Source organism: Homarus americanus, unplaced genomic scaffold (genome assembly GCF_018991925.1).
Source record: "Homarus americanus isolate GMGI-L3 unplaced genomic scaffold, GMGI_Hamer_2.0 scaffold16886, whole genome shotgun sequence".
Classification (NCBI taxonomy): domain Eukaryota; kingdom Metazoa; phylum Arthropoda; class Malacostraca; order Decapoda; family Nephropidae; genus Homarus; species Homarus americanus.
In genome coordinates, this window is record NW_024714591.1 from 32,501 (window position 1) to 47,500 (window position 15,000).

The following is a 15,000-nucleotide window of genomic DNA, read 5'->3' on the forward strand; positions in this document are numbered from 1 at the left end:
ACGGCGCTCGTCCTCCGTTCTTAGGTTTGCTAGTTCGCATCCGTGGTATACCTCCAGTCCTTATTGAAGAGAGAGAGAGAAGACTGTGTAGTATAGTGCTGGCTAAATAAATGTCTTAAGTACTGAATAAAGCCATAGTCTACAGTATGTTATATCCACACTGCCTCTAAATAGCCATTAATTCTATGGAACCCTAAAACCAGATAAAAAAAATCTTTCCTGATTTATTGTTGATTATTTTTTTATGTAATGTGTAACTGTATCGTTGATTACAAAATGTACTACAATGCTGTCGATTAAAATACAAAAAAATAAACAAAAGAATTTATCTAATGACACCGAGTTTCCATCACAAATAAAAAAAAAATGAATCCGACATGCAATAGTTGTTGTATTAATATAGTCTCTCGTATTGGAATTAACCACAAAATAATTCAATACAATACTGAGTCCTTATACTGTACTGTATTTCACATTGACTACAAAATGGTTACAGGATTATGGACTTATAAATGCATTAATACAATATATTCTTAGTACATATTTGAGTACAATTTTAGTGTGTGAAGACTGATCTATTTATTTCAAGTATAGTAGTGATGATATTTGTCAAAGTAAAGTTAACTATTTCCACACACACACACACACACACACACACACACACACACACACACACACCATTAATATAGTGCTCACCATAAATAATTAACTAACCATATACAGCCCCCATAAAATAATCACCATTTACAATTACCTTTCCTAATTGTCATATTAAACTACCATTCACAATCACCATATTAAACCACCACTCATAATCACCATATAGGATCACCACTCACAATAACGACTCATATAGTGATTACCATTAATACGCAACAATCAACTTCCCAACAGCCCACAACGGCATATCATAACAAAGCTATAACGAGTAATTCGCTGTCACAATAACCAATTCATTAACTGGTATTGATGTGTGGTAGGTGGTGGTGAGAGTCACACACAAACACACACGCCATAAGAATATCATTAACATTCATCCACACACAAAAAAACAGATATATTATTAATATTTCCAAATAAAAACACCGATTTGCTCTCCCACTACACACAGCATTGGAGTTACCTAAACGAATTTTTTACATCAATTTATCGCATTCAAATATGATAACTCTTTAGCATATAATCTGTACTGAACTGCTGTGTGTGTGTGTGTGTGTGTGTGTGTGTGTGTGTGTGTGTGTGTGTGTGTGTGTGTGTGTGTGTGTGTGTGTGTGTGTGTGTGTGTTTATAATGATAATATTCGTATGATATTCGTAGTGTATGTGCTATTATTATTATTATTATTATTATTATTATTATTATTATTATTAGTAGTAGTAGTAGTAGTAGTAGTAGTAGTAGTAGCATTTCCAATTCATCTCAACAATGATAAATATCCACGAGAATCTTCAAACATTTCCCAGCATAAATATTTCTCATTCATCACACGATATTTCACCTTCACGGACGAAAGATAAAAAGAAATATTAAAAAAAAATATATCCAGGTAAAATTTCCGACTCACTATTCAAAATTCTTTCTGTTTGAGTAATTAATATGATGTATGTGAAGGTAAGCTTTTGTGAGGCAATTAATTAATGAGACTTGGGAAACAGCTTGGCTTATGTCCAGCAGGTGAGGTAACTACTGGCTCGAGAGAGAGAGAGAGAGAGAGAGAGAGAGAGAGAGAGAGAGAGAGAGAGAGAGAGAGAGGAGAGAGAGACAATGCAGATAGAAAATTAATATGTAAAATGGAAACGATTGTATAATTCACTGGTTATCTATCTCTTCCTCTCCCCACTCTCCCCACACCTCCCTCACTCCCCACAGGACTCTCACCTCTCCCCACCTCCACACACCTCCACCACTCCCCCTCACCTCCCACAAGACTCTCACCTCTCCCTCACTTTCCCCAGGATCCCTCCCCACTCTCCCACAACTCTACCTCTCCTCACCTCCCACACAGGACTCTCACCTCTCCCCACTCCCCACAGGACCTCACCTCCCACTCTCCACAGGACTCCCTCACTTCCCCACTCTCCACCCCCCCCTCCCTCCTCCACCTCCCCACAGGACCCCACCTCTCCCCACTCTCCCACAGGACTCACCTCCCTCACTCTCCCACAGGACTCTCACCTCTCCCTCACCTCCCCACAGGACTCCCACCTCTCCCCACTCTCCCACAGGACCTCACCTCTCCCTCACTCCCACAGGAACTCTCCACCTCTCCCTACCTCCCCACAGGACTCCCTACCTCCCTCACTCTCCCACAACCTTACTCCTCACTCCCACAGGACTCTCACCCTCCCACACAGGACTCCTCACCTTCCCCACTCTCCCACAAGACTCACCTCTCCCTCACTCTCCCACAGGACTCTCACCTCTCCCTCACTCTCCCCACAGGACTCTCACCTCTCTCTCACTCTCCACAGGGCACGGCGCAGGTACAGAACGTAACACAGGGGGGGATCTTAGCAGGTGAGTCACTAGTACTGCAGAAGGTTGGACGACGACAAGCTGGCCAGTACACGTGTGCCGCCACTAACACCATCACCACCACTACCAGCCCGCCAGTGACACTCAGGATCAAGTGTGAGTAGTCTACTGTCCTATTCTACTGTCTGTGTCAGTCTACTGTCCTTATTCAACTGTCTGTGTCGTCTACTGTCCTCCCTGTACTGTCTCGTGGGGTCTACTGTCCTTCCTGTACCATCTGTATGATCTACTTTCCTCCCTGTACTATCTGTGTGATTTACGTCTCCTGTAAGCATACTGTCCTTGCTGCACACAGTCTGTTTTCTCCTCTAGATAAAAGTAAAATTATCAAAGGTTCTTACGTTAAAATCCTGTTAATTTTTTTAGCAAGATAGTGCAGCTGACTGGTTAAATTAAGCTATGGGACGATGATGACTTTTCAAAGGTTAAGTTCAAGTTTATTTCTCTGTACAAAAAAAAATTATCCAATTAAATTTCACCTGTTCAATTAAGACACAAAGGTAGATTGTCAAAGGTTCTTACATTACACGATCCTCTCTTTGTTAGATCTGGTAAAAGTGCATCTTACTTGTGATTAAGGCGCGATGATAATCAATAGTTTTTTCAAAAGTTTTACCTCAAAAGTTTAAAAAATTTCAAAGTTTAAAATTTCAAGTTTAAATTTCAAAAGTTTAAAATTAAAGGTTTAAATCAAAGTTTAAAATTTCTCAAGTTTAAAAATTTCTCTTAGAATCAAAAGTTTAAAATCAAAAGTTTAAATTTCCTCGTTAAAAGATTCTCAAAAGTTTAAATTTAAAGTTTAAAATTTAAATTTCCTGTTTAAAATCAAAGTCAAAAGTTTAAAATTCTCAAAGGTTTAAAATTAAAGGTTTAAAAAATTCCTCAAAAGGTTATATAAAATTCCTTTATTTAACACGTAATTTAAGAACATATCGAAGTCATTTACACAATATAACGTTAAAAATATATTGTTGTAACTAAACATCGGTGGTCTAATGGCCTGGGAGAAGAAGCTTGGAGGCAGGATGCACAAGGCCGGATTAGCAAGGTCAGATTAACAAGGCCAGATTAGCAAGGTCAGATTAGCAAGGTCAGATTAACTGGTGTGTGTGTGTTGCGGTGCGGCCTCACTACCTAGACCCGTTCACCTACACACAGGAACAGCGATCCCGAGAATGTGTTAATTAATACGATGCTTCTATCCAACTCCTTCCTCCTCCTCCTCCTCCTCCTTGCCTCCCTGCCTTCCCTCCTCTTTGCCTCTCTTCCTCCCTCCCTCTCTCCCTCATCCTTGTCTCCCTCTCTCTCTCCTCTTTGCCTCCCTCCCTGCTCCCTGCTTACTTCCCTCCCTCCTTTTTGTCTCCCTCCCCTTTTCCTTCTTGCTCCTCTTTCCCTCCTTCTTTCCTCCCTCTTGCCTCTCTTTCCCTCCTTGCCTCCCTTCATCCTTCCCTCCCTCCCTCCTTCCCCAGGTCCGTAGCCTTGCCGGGAGCCAGAAAGACAGCTAGGTCGATTACTCAATTATCAAGGGAATTCTCACACACACCAAACAAACCACCTTGCAATTATAGCGTGTGTGTGTGTGTGTGTGTGTGTGTGTGTGTGTGTGTGTGTGTGTGTGTGTGTACTATCATCTTTCACTCTGTATCTTTCACTACCTCCTCAGACACGCCAGAGTGCCTAACGTCCCCAACTACTTACTTCATCTACGATAAGCCAATCAACATCACCTGCACCGTCTCCTCATACCCGGCCGTCAAGAGCATCCAATGGCAGTGGAACAATAGCAATGAGATCATCAGCGAACAGCCAATCACCGAATCGCTAGACAGGGCATCAGCACAGCTCACAGTGAACCCCGTGGCTAGTCCAGAGGATCGGGCACTCTCCTGTTGGGCGGTCAACGAGATGGGTAAACAAACAAAGCCGTGTGGGTTCTCTGTGAAGGTGGCCCGTGAGTATAGCTATTATATGATGCCGCGTTTAGCGTAATTTTACAACCTCTTTCAGTGTTATTTACAATCTGTTTTTGTGTTATTTATAGCCTTCTTGAACGTTATTTAGTGTAATTTACAACCTCTCAGCGTTATTTAGCGTAATTTTTCAACCTCTTTTAGTGTTATTTACAACCTCTTATAGTGTTATTATGGATAACCTCTTATAGTGTTATTTACAACCCTCTTTAACGTTATTTAGCGTCATTTTCAACCTCTCTTAGCGTTATTTAGAGTAATATACCACCTCTTTTAGCGTTATTTAGGATCATTTACAACCTATTTAGCGTAAAATAAAGCCTTTCTCTGTCTGTCTGTTTGTCTCATCTACTCTCTCTCTCTCTCTCTCTCTCTCTCTCATTAATACACCTGGCCATGGTCGTGTTACAGAGACGCCGTTGCCGTTGTCGTCGTGTCGTCTGGCCAACATCACCGCCTCCTCCCTTAGCCTTACCTGCCAGAGACCTGACGTCACCGCTGCTGGGATGACACTCTACAGAGCCGAGGTGGGTCTTGCAGAGCTCTATGTGGCCTCATGAGGGTCTTACAGAGCTCTATGTGGCCTCATGAGGGTCTTACAGAGCTCTATGTGGCTTCATGTGGGACTTACAGAGCTTTATATGACCTCATGAGGGTCTTACAGAGCTCTATGTGGCCTCATATGGGACTTGCAGAGCTCTATATGGCCTTATGAGGGTCTTACAGAGCTCTATGTGGCCTCACGTGGGACTTACAGAGCTCTATATGGCCTCATGTGGGTCGTATAGAGCTACAGTACATACATACATACATACATACATACATACATACATACACCTTACTATGAAACAAATACAAATCCGTATGTTCCCTGAGCTTGTTTTTAGAACGAATGACGTCATAGGCAAACAAAAAACTACAAAACAAATACAAAGAACGGATGTCAGCGAACGAACAATATGTTTACCTTTGAAATTTTTCCTCTCAATATGTAAACAGATATGTAAACAGTTCCAGAATTTGGGCCGTGTTTACATTACTTCTTGTGTCACCAACCCTAGGAATATTTTTTTTGTTTTCTTCTTTGTTTTGTTTTCTTTCTATTGTTTATTTGTAATTTATAAGTTGTTATTGTTTTTTTTTATAGTTTTTTTTATATATACAAGAATGTTCGTATATCTCAGGCTGTTTTCTCTATGTATGTATGTATGTATGTATGTATGTATGTATGTATGTATGTATGTATGTATGTATGTATAAGACCTCCCAAATATATAACAACAATAGGTAGAGAGACAGATAGCCAGACAGTAAGAGACAGACAGACAGAGACAGAGTGACAGGGAGACAGACTGAGTGAGAGGAAAGCAGACAGAGTGAGAGATAGAGACAGAGTGAGAGAGACAGACAACGTAAGAGGCAGACAGACAGAGAGAGAGAGACAGAGTGAGAGACAGTAAAAGGAAGCCAGACCGACAGAAAAAGAGAGAGGTAGACATATAGACAGATTAAGAGACAAACAAACAGACAAAAACACAATGACTAAGACAGAATCATTAAACCTCCAACATGAAAAACAAAAAAAAATAACAAAACCCGTAAATATCGTAATGTTTGTGTACACGCCAGGGTAAAACTCCCACCTGTAGCTCCACCCACGACCAGGTGATATACCACGTCTGAGTGTTGGTCATTGATTCAGGGTCTCAGAGTGGCGATTTGTCTTTCAGTTTTGGTTTTTGAAGTGAACGATGTTGGTCACTTTGCATGAATGAATATAAAACAGCTTCTGGCCTAGTTCCAAGAGATGTAACATTCTGAGGGAGGGTGATGGAAGGAATAGTGCCAAGGAATAATGCCACGTGTCCTACATATCACAAAAGGGTCAGGGTGCCAAGGAATAGTGTCACGGATCCTTTCATATCAGGAGGGTGAGGGTGCCAAGGAATAGTGTCACGGATCCTTTCATATCAGGAGGGTGAGGGTGCCAAGGAATAGTGTCACGGATCCTTTCATATCAGGAGGGTGAGGGAGCCAAGGAATAGTGTCACGTATCCTTTCTCATATCAGAGGGTGAGGGTGCTAAGGAATAGTGTCAAGGATCCTTACATATCAGGAGGTGAGGGAGCCAAGGAATAGTGTCACGTATCCTTTCATATCAGGAGGGTGAGGGAGCCAAGGAATATGTCACGGATCCTTTCATATCAGACAAGAGGTGCCAAGAATAGTGTCACGTATCCTTTCATATCAGGAGGGGTGAGAGCCATGAATAGTGTCAGGATCCTTACATATCAGAAGGGGTGAGGGTGCCAAGGAATAGTGCCACGTATCCTTTCATATGAGGAGGGTGAGGGTGCCAAGGAATAGTACGTGACCTTTCATATCAGAGGGTGAGGGGTGCCAAGGAATAGTGTCACGATCCTTTCTATCAGGAGGGTGAGGGTGCCAAGGAATAGTGTCACGGATCCCCATATCAGAGGGTGAGGGTGCCAGAATAGTGTCACGGGATCCTTACATATCAGGAGGGTGAGGGAGCCAAGGAATAGTGTCACGTATCCTTTATATCAGGAGGGTGAGGGTGCTAAGGAATAGTGTCACGGATCCTTTCTTATATCAGGAGTGGGTGAGGGTGCCAAGAATATGTCACGGATCCTTTCATATCAGGAGGGTGAGGGAGCCAAGGAACAGGCCACGGACTTACATATCAGGAGGGTGAGGGTGCCGGGCGAATAGTGTCACGGATCCTTTCTTCTATATCAGGAGGGTGAGGGAGCTAAGGAATAGTGCGTCACGGATCCTATATATCAGAGTGGTGAGGGTGCCATGAATAGTGTCACGGACTTTTCATATCAGGAGGGTGAGGTGCCATGAATAGTGTCACGGATCCTACATATCAGGAGGTGAGGGTGCCAAGGAATAGTGTCACGGATCCTTTATATCAGGAGGGTGAGGGAGCCATGAATAGTGCGTCACTGATCCTTTCATATCAGGAGGGTGAGGTGCCAAGGAATAGTGCCACGGATCCTTTTATATCAGGTAGGAGGGTGAGGGTGCCAAGGAATAGTGTCACGTATCCTTTCATATCAGGAGGGTGAGGGTGCCAAGGAATAGTGTCACGGATCCTTTATATCAGAGGTGAGGGAGCCAAGGTCAGGGTGTCACGTATCCTACATATCAGGAGGGTGAGGGTGCCAAGCGAATAGTGTCACGGATCCTTTCATATCAGGAGGGTGAGGGTGCCAAGGAATAGTAAATACGTATCCTTACATATCAGGAGGGTGAGGGTGCCAAGGAATAGTGTCACGGATCCTTTCATATCAGGAGGGTGAGGGAGCCAAGGAATAGTGTCACGCATCCTTTCATATCAGGAGGGGTGAGGTGCCAAGGAATAGTGTCACGTATCCTTTCATATCAGAGGGTGAGGGTGCCAAGGAATAGTGTCACGGATCCTTTCATATCAGAGGGGTGAGGGTGCTAAGGAATAGTGTCACGTATCCTTTTCTCATATCAGGAGGGTGAGGGTGCCAAGGAATAGTGTCACGGATCCTTCTAAGTATCAGGAGGGTGAGGGAGCCAAGGAATAGTGTCACGTATCCTTTTCATATCAGGAGGTGAGGGTGCCAAGGAATAGGCCACGGATCCTACATATCAGGAGTGGTGAGGGAGCCAAGGAATAGTGTCACGGATCCTACATATCAGGAGGGTGAGGGAGCCAAGGAATAGTGTCACGTATCCTTTTCATATCAGGAGGGTGAGGAGCCAAGGAATAGTGTCACGTATCCTTACATATCAGAGGGTGAGGGAGCTAAGGAATAGTGTCAATGCATCCTTTCATATCAGGAAAGTGAGGGAGCCAAGGAATAGTCACGATCCCATATCAGGAGGGGAGGGTGCCAAGGAATAGTGTCACGTGATCCTTTCATATATCAGGAGGGTGAGGGAGCCAAGGAATAGTGTCACGTATCCTTTCATATCAGGAGGGTGAGGGAGCCAAGGAATAGTGTCACGTATCTCATCAGGAGGGTGAGGAGCCAAGGAATAGTGTCAATGATCCTTTCATATCAGGAGGGTGAGGGAGCCAAGGAATAGTGTCACGTATCCTTTCATCAGGAGGTGAGGGTGCTAAGGAATAGTGTCACGATCCTTTCATATCAGGAGGGGTGAGGGTGCCATGAATAAAGTGTCACGATCCTTTCATATCAGGAGGGTGAGGGTGCTAAGGAATATGTCACGCATCCTTTCATATCAGGAGGGTGAGGGTGCCAAGGAATAGTGTCACGGATCCTTTCATATCAGGAGGGGTGGAGGGTGCCATGAATATGCCGGATCCTTTCATATCAGGAGGTGAGGTGCTAAGGAATAGTGTGTCATGCATCCTTTTCATATCAGGAGGGTGAGGGTGCCAAGGAATAGTGTCACGGATCCTTTCATATCAGGAGGGTGAGGGTGCCAAGGAATAGTGTCACGTATCCTTTCATATCAGGAGGGTGAGGGTGCCAAGGAATAGTGTCACGGATCCTTTCATATCAGAGTAGGAGCCAAGGAATAGTGTCACGTATCCTCATATCAGGAGGGTGAGGGTGCTAAGGAATAGTGTCACGGATCCTTACATATCAGGAGGGTGAGGGAGCCATGAATAGTGTCACGGATCCTTACATATCAGGAGGGTGAGGGAGCCAAGGAATAGTGTCACGTATCCTTTCATATCAGGAGGGTGAGGGTGCCATGAATAGTCACGGATCCTTTCATCAGGAGGGTGAGGGTGCTAAGGAATAGTGTCACGGATCCTTACATATCAGGAGGGTGAGGGAGCCAAGGAATAGTGTCACGGATCCTTTCATAATATCAGAGGGTGAGGAGCCATGAATAGTGTGTCACGTATCCTTCATATCAGGAGGGTGAGGGTGGTGCTAAGGAAGGTGTCACGGATCCTTGCTATATCAGGAGGGTGAGGGAGCCAAGGAATAGTGTCACGGATCCTTACATATCAGGAGGGTAGGAGCCAAGGAATAGTGTCAGCGTATCCTTTCATATCAGGAGGGTGAGGGGCCAAGTGAATAGTGTACAGTCACTGATCCTTTCTTACACGTGGAGGGTGAGGGTGCCATGAATAGTGTCACGGATCCTTTTCTATATCAGGAGGGTAAGGGAGCCAAGGAATAGTGTCACGTATCCTTTCATATCAGGAGGGTGAGGGAGCCAAGGAATATACGGATCCTTTCATATCAGGAGGGTGAGGGAGCCAAGGAATAGTGCTTCGATCCTTTCATATCAGGAGGGTGAGGGTGCCAAGGAATAGTGTCACGATCCTTTCATATCAGGAGGGTGAGGGTGCCAAGGAATAGTGTCACGGATCCTTTCTATATCAGGAGGGTGAGGGAGCCATGAATATAAATACGATCCTTCTATATCAGGAGGGAGGGAGCCATGAATAGTGTCACGGATCCTTTCTATATCAGGAGGGTGAGGGAGCCAAGGAATAGTGTCACGTATCCTTACATATCAGAGGGTGAGGGAGCCAAGGAATAGTGCTCTGATCCTTTCATATCAGGAGGGTGAGGGAGCCATGAATAGTGTCAATGGATCCTTTCATATCAGGAGGGTGAGGGGTGCCAAGGAATAGTGTCACGGATCCTTTCTATCAGGAGGGTGAGGGTGCCAGAATAGTGTCACGGATCCTTTCATATCAGGAGGGTGAGGGTGCCAAGGAATATGTCACGATCCTTTCATATCAGGAGGGTAGAGGGAGCCAAGGAATAGTACGATCCTTTTCACACAGGAGGGTGAGGGAGCCATGAATAGTGTCACGGATCCTACATATCAGGAGGGGTGAGGGAGCCAAGGAATAGTGTCACGGATCCTTTCATATCAGGAGGGTGAGGGAGCCAAGGAATAGTGTCACGCATCCTTTCATATCAGGGAGGGTGAGGGAGCTGCTGAATAGTGTCAATGCATCCTTTCATATCAGGAGGGTGAGGGGAGCCAAGGAATAGTGTCACGCATCCTTTTCATAATAGGAGGGTAGTGGAGCCAAGGAATATGCCATGCATCCTTTCATATCAGGAGGGCGAGGGAGCCATGAATAGTGTCACGGATCCTACATACTTCAGGGAGGGTGAGGAGCTACAATAGTGTCACGTATCCTTTTCATATCAGGAGTGGTGAGGGAGCCAAGGAATAGTGTCAATACGTATCCTTTCATATCAGGAGGCAGGGAGCCATGAATAGTGTCACGGTCTTCTCATATCAGGAGAGGGTGAGGAGCCAAGGAATAGTGTCACGGATCCTTACGCATATCAGGAGGGTGAGGGAGCCAAGGAATAGTGTCACGGGATCTCATATCAGGAGGGTGAGGGAGCCGCTGAATAGTGTCACGGATCCTTTCTACTGTGAGGGTGAGGGTGCAAGGAAATAGTGTCACGGACTTACATATCGTGAGGGTGAGGGAGCAAGGAATAGTGTCACGGATCTCATATCAGGAGGGTGAGGGAGCTAAGAATAGTGTCACGTGTATCCTTTCTCATATCAGGAGGGTGAGGGAGCCATGAATAGTATGTCACGTATCCTTTCATCAGGAGGGTGGTGAGCCATGAATAGTGTCACGTATCCTTTCATATCAGGAGGGTGAGGGAGCCAAGGAATAGTGTCACGTATCCTTTCATAATGGAGGGTGAGGGAGCCAAGGAATAGTGTCACGTATCCTCATATCAGAGGTGAGGAGCCAAGGAATAGTGTCACGATCCTTTCATATCAGGAGGTTGCCAGCGTCACGTATCTCTTCATATCAGGAGTGCAGGACAGCGAATAGTTGTCACGTATCCTCATATCAGGAGGAGGGTTTCAAGGAATAGTGTCACGTATCCTTTCATATCAGGAGGGTGAGGGTTTCGGGCGAATAGTGTGTCACGTATCCTTCTATATCAGAAGGGTCAGGTGCCAAGGAATAGTGTCACGGATCCTTACATATCAGGAGGTGAGGGAGCTAAGGACAGTGCCGATCCTATATCAGGAGGGTGAGGGTTTCAAGAATAGTGTCACGGATCCTTACATAACAGAGGGTGGTGGAGCCAAGGAATAGTGTCACGGATCCTTGCTATATCAGGAGGGTGAGGGAGCCATGAATAGTGTCACGGATCCTTACATATCAGGAGTGAGGGTGCCAAGGAATAGTGTCACGTATCCTTTCTCATATGAGGAGGGTGAGGGTGCTGAAGGAATAGTGCCTACGTATCCTTTCTCATCAGGAGGGTGAGGGAGCCAAGGAATAGTGTCACGTATCCTTACATATCAGAGTGGGGTGAGGAGCCATGAATAAAGTCGCGACCTTACATATCAGGAGGGGTGAGGGTGCCAAGGAAATATATTGCCGATCCTTTTATATCAGAAGGGTCAGGGTGCCAAGGAATAGTGTCACGTATCCTTTATATCAGAAGGGACAGTGCCAAGGAATAGTGTCACGGATCCTATATATCAGAGGGTGAGGGTGCCAAGAATAGTGTCACGGATCCTTTCATATCAGAGGGGTCAGGGTGCCAAGGAACAGTGTCACGTATCCTTTATATCAGAAGGGTGAGGGTGCCAAGGAATAGTGTCACGTATCCTTTCTCTTCATATCAGAGGGTGAGGAGCCAAGGAATAGTGTCACGTATCCTTACATATCGAGGGTGGTTTTCGGCGAATAGTGTCATTATCCATATCAGAAGGGTCAGGGTGCTATGAATAGTGTCACGGATCCTTTTCTATATCAGGAAAACAAAAGCCATGAATATGTCACGTATCCTTTATATCAGAAGGGTCAGGGTGCTAAGAATAGTGTCACGGATCCTTTCATATCAGGAGTGGGTGAGGTGCCAAGGAATAGTGTCACGGATCCTTTTCATATCAGGAGGGTCAGGGTACAAGGAATAGTGTCACGGATCCTTTCTGCAATAGGAGGGTGAGGGGAAAAGCAAGGAATAGTGTCACGGATCCTTTTATATCAGGAGGGTCAGGGTGCCAAGAATAGTGTCACGGATCCTTTATATCAGGAGGGTGAGGGTACAAGGAATAGTGTCACGTATCTCTACATATCAGAGGTGAGGAGCCAAGAATAGTGCGTCACGGATCCTTACATATCAGAGGGTGAGGGTGCCAAGGAATAGTGTCACTGATCCTTTTATATCAGAAGGGTCAGGGTGCCAAGGAATAGTGTCACGTATTTTTATATCGTGAAGGGCCAGGTGCCAAGGAATAGTGTGTCACGGATCCTTACATATCAGAGGGTGAGGGTGCTAAGAATAGTGTCACGGATCCTTTCATATCAGGAGGGTCAGGTGCCAAGGAACAGTGTCACGTATCCTTTATATCAAGGGTGAGGGTGCTAAGGAATAGTGTCACGTATCCTTTCATATCAGGAGGGTGAGGGAGCCAAGGAATAGTGTCACGATCCTTACATATCAGAGGGTGAGGGAGCCATGAATAGTGTCACGGATCCTTACATATCAGAAGGGCCAGGTGCCAAGGAATAGTGCTCACGGATCCTCATATCAGGAGGGTCAGGTGCCGGGGCGAATAGTGTCACGTATCCTTTATACTAGAAGGGTCAGGGTGCCAAGAATAGTGTCACGGATCCTTTCATATCAGGAGGGTGAGGGTGCCAAGGAATAGTGTCACGGATCCTTTTCATATCAGAGGGCCAGGGTGCCAAGGAATAGTGTCACGGATCCTTTCATATCAGGAGGGTGAGGGTGCCATGAACAGTGTCAATGGATCCTTTATATCAGGAGGGCCAGGTGCCAAGGAATAGTGTCACGGATCCTTTTATATCAGGAGGTGAGGGTGCCATGAATAGTGTCAATGGATCCCTTTCATATCAGGAGGGTGAGGGAGCCATGAATAGTGTCACGGATCCTCTCATATCAGGAGGGGTGAGGGTGCCATGAATAGTCCACATATAACCGAGAACTCACTAACTGGGGACACACTTCAAGACTGACCTATAATTCACACACACACACACACACACACGCACACACACAACAACAACAACAACAACAACAACAACAACAACAAGCTCCCAACACCAAAAACATAAACAACACCAAAACAAAAACAACAAGAATAAAAATAACAACAACATAAGAGTGACAGTCATCGTATCACACTGAGTTGGGTGTAACAATATGAGGGCAGGGGCGGCTTTCTGAAGCTTATCTGATCTCTGCTAATGGACTGTAGAGAGAGAGAGAGAGAGAGAGATCGGCCCCTTAGGTCAAGTGATCCAGTTTCCAGTAATAACATTGAGAGATAGAGAGATGTTGATTGAGAGAGACCTAGATATGGAGGAAGAAAGAGACAGTGAGGGGTAAACAACTGAGATACAGATAGAAAAAGTAACAGAAGTGATAGAAAGGGTGAGACAGAAAGACAGAATAAAAGAGACAGGCAGGCAGACAGAGAGATAGAAAACCGAAAGAGTGATATACAGACAGACAGTCAGACAGACAGACAGACAGATTGCGAGAGATAGAAAGAGTGAGAGAAAATGATAAAAATAAAATTCTTGGATCGAGACAGAGAAGATCAATAATGAGCCGCAAGTAGACAATTGACCCTAACGTCTCTCTCTCTCTCTCTCTCTCTCTCTCACCTAGAGTGACTGGCTAGTGGTGTAACTCTATGGTGATGGCAACCCACGTTTCACTTACAATATCTACCTATATATATATATATATATATATATATATATATATATATATATATATATATATATATATATATATATATATATATATATATATATATATATATATATATATATTGCATCTCACATTCCTATCCTTCTATGACCAAAAAAAAATCTGAAGGGCCGCTCAAGACGTCAGAGAAGGTCAAGGTGATTGACTCAAGACTCGTTCAAGGATGTCTCAAGGAGTTCTCGAGAGCCCCTGGGTTATATTTATCCCTTAACTGGAGACAGGAGAACTTAGGAGAACTTTATTATTGATGGTAGAGTCTAAGGGAGTTTTATACGCCATTTTAAGTTAGTTATATCTTAGTAGATTAGCCTAAGCCTCCGATATATTTGAGAATAAGGACTTACGGTGTATTGGATAAGGTAATTTTTGTCTTTTGTTTGTTTTCCTTATTTTATTGGTTTCTTTTATTTTTTTCTTCATTTTGTTATTTTCTCTTCTCATTTCTTTCTCTCGTCTTTCTTCTTTTATTTTCTTCTCCTGTAACAATATTTTTTTCAATGTAATTCTTCTTCTTCTTCTTCACGTATACCACACCCCCTAAGTATACTACACCCCCTCCTCAGTATACTACACACCCCCTAAGTATACTACCCCTCTAAGTATACTACACCCTCCTCAGTATACTACACTAAGTATACTTCACCCCTCCTCAGTATACTACACACCCTAAGTATACTACCCCCTCCTAAGTATACCACCCCTCAGTATACTACACACCCCTAAGTATACCACCCCAGTATACTACACCCCTCCCCAGG

General features: G+C 44.4%; 1 protein-coding gene across 1 annotated transcript in view; it reads left to right on the forward strand.

The window, feature by feature from the left end:
- Nucleotides 1–15,000, forward strand: part of LOC121879131 (sialoadhesin-like) — a 46,796-nt gene that overhangs the window by 17,992 nt on the left and 13,804 nt on the right. Inside the window, exons 4-7 of the mRNA XM_042385723.1 lie at nt 2,472–2,631; nt 4,199–4,486; nt 4,917–5,032; nt 15,000. The exon at nt 15,000 is cut by the window's right edge and continues 177 nt beyond it. Of these exons, the coding sequence (XP_042241657.1) occupies nt 2,472–2,631; nt 4,199–4,486; nt 4,917–5,032; nt 15,000 (565 nt within the window). The remainder of the gene's footprint in view (nt 1–2,471; nt 2,632–4,198; nt 4,487–4,916; nt 5,033–14,999) is intronic.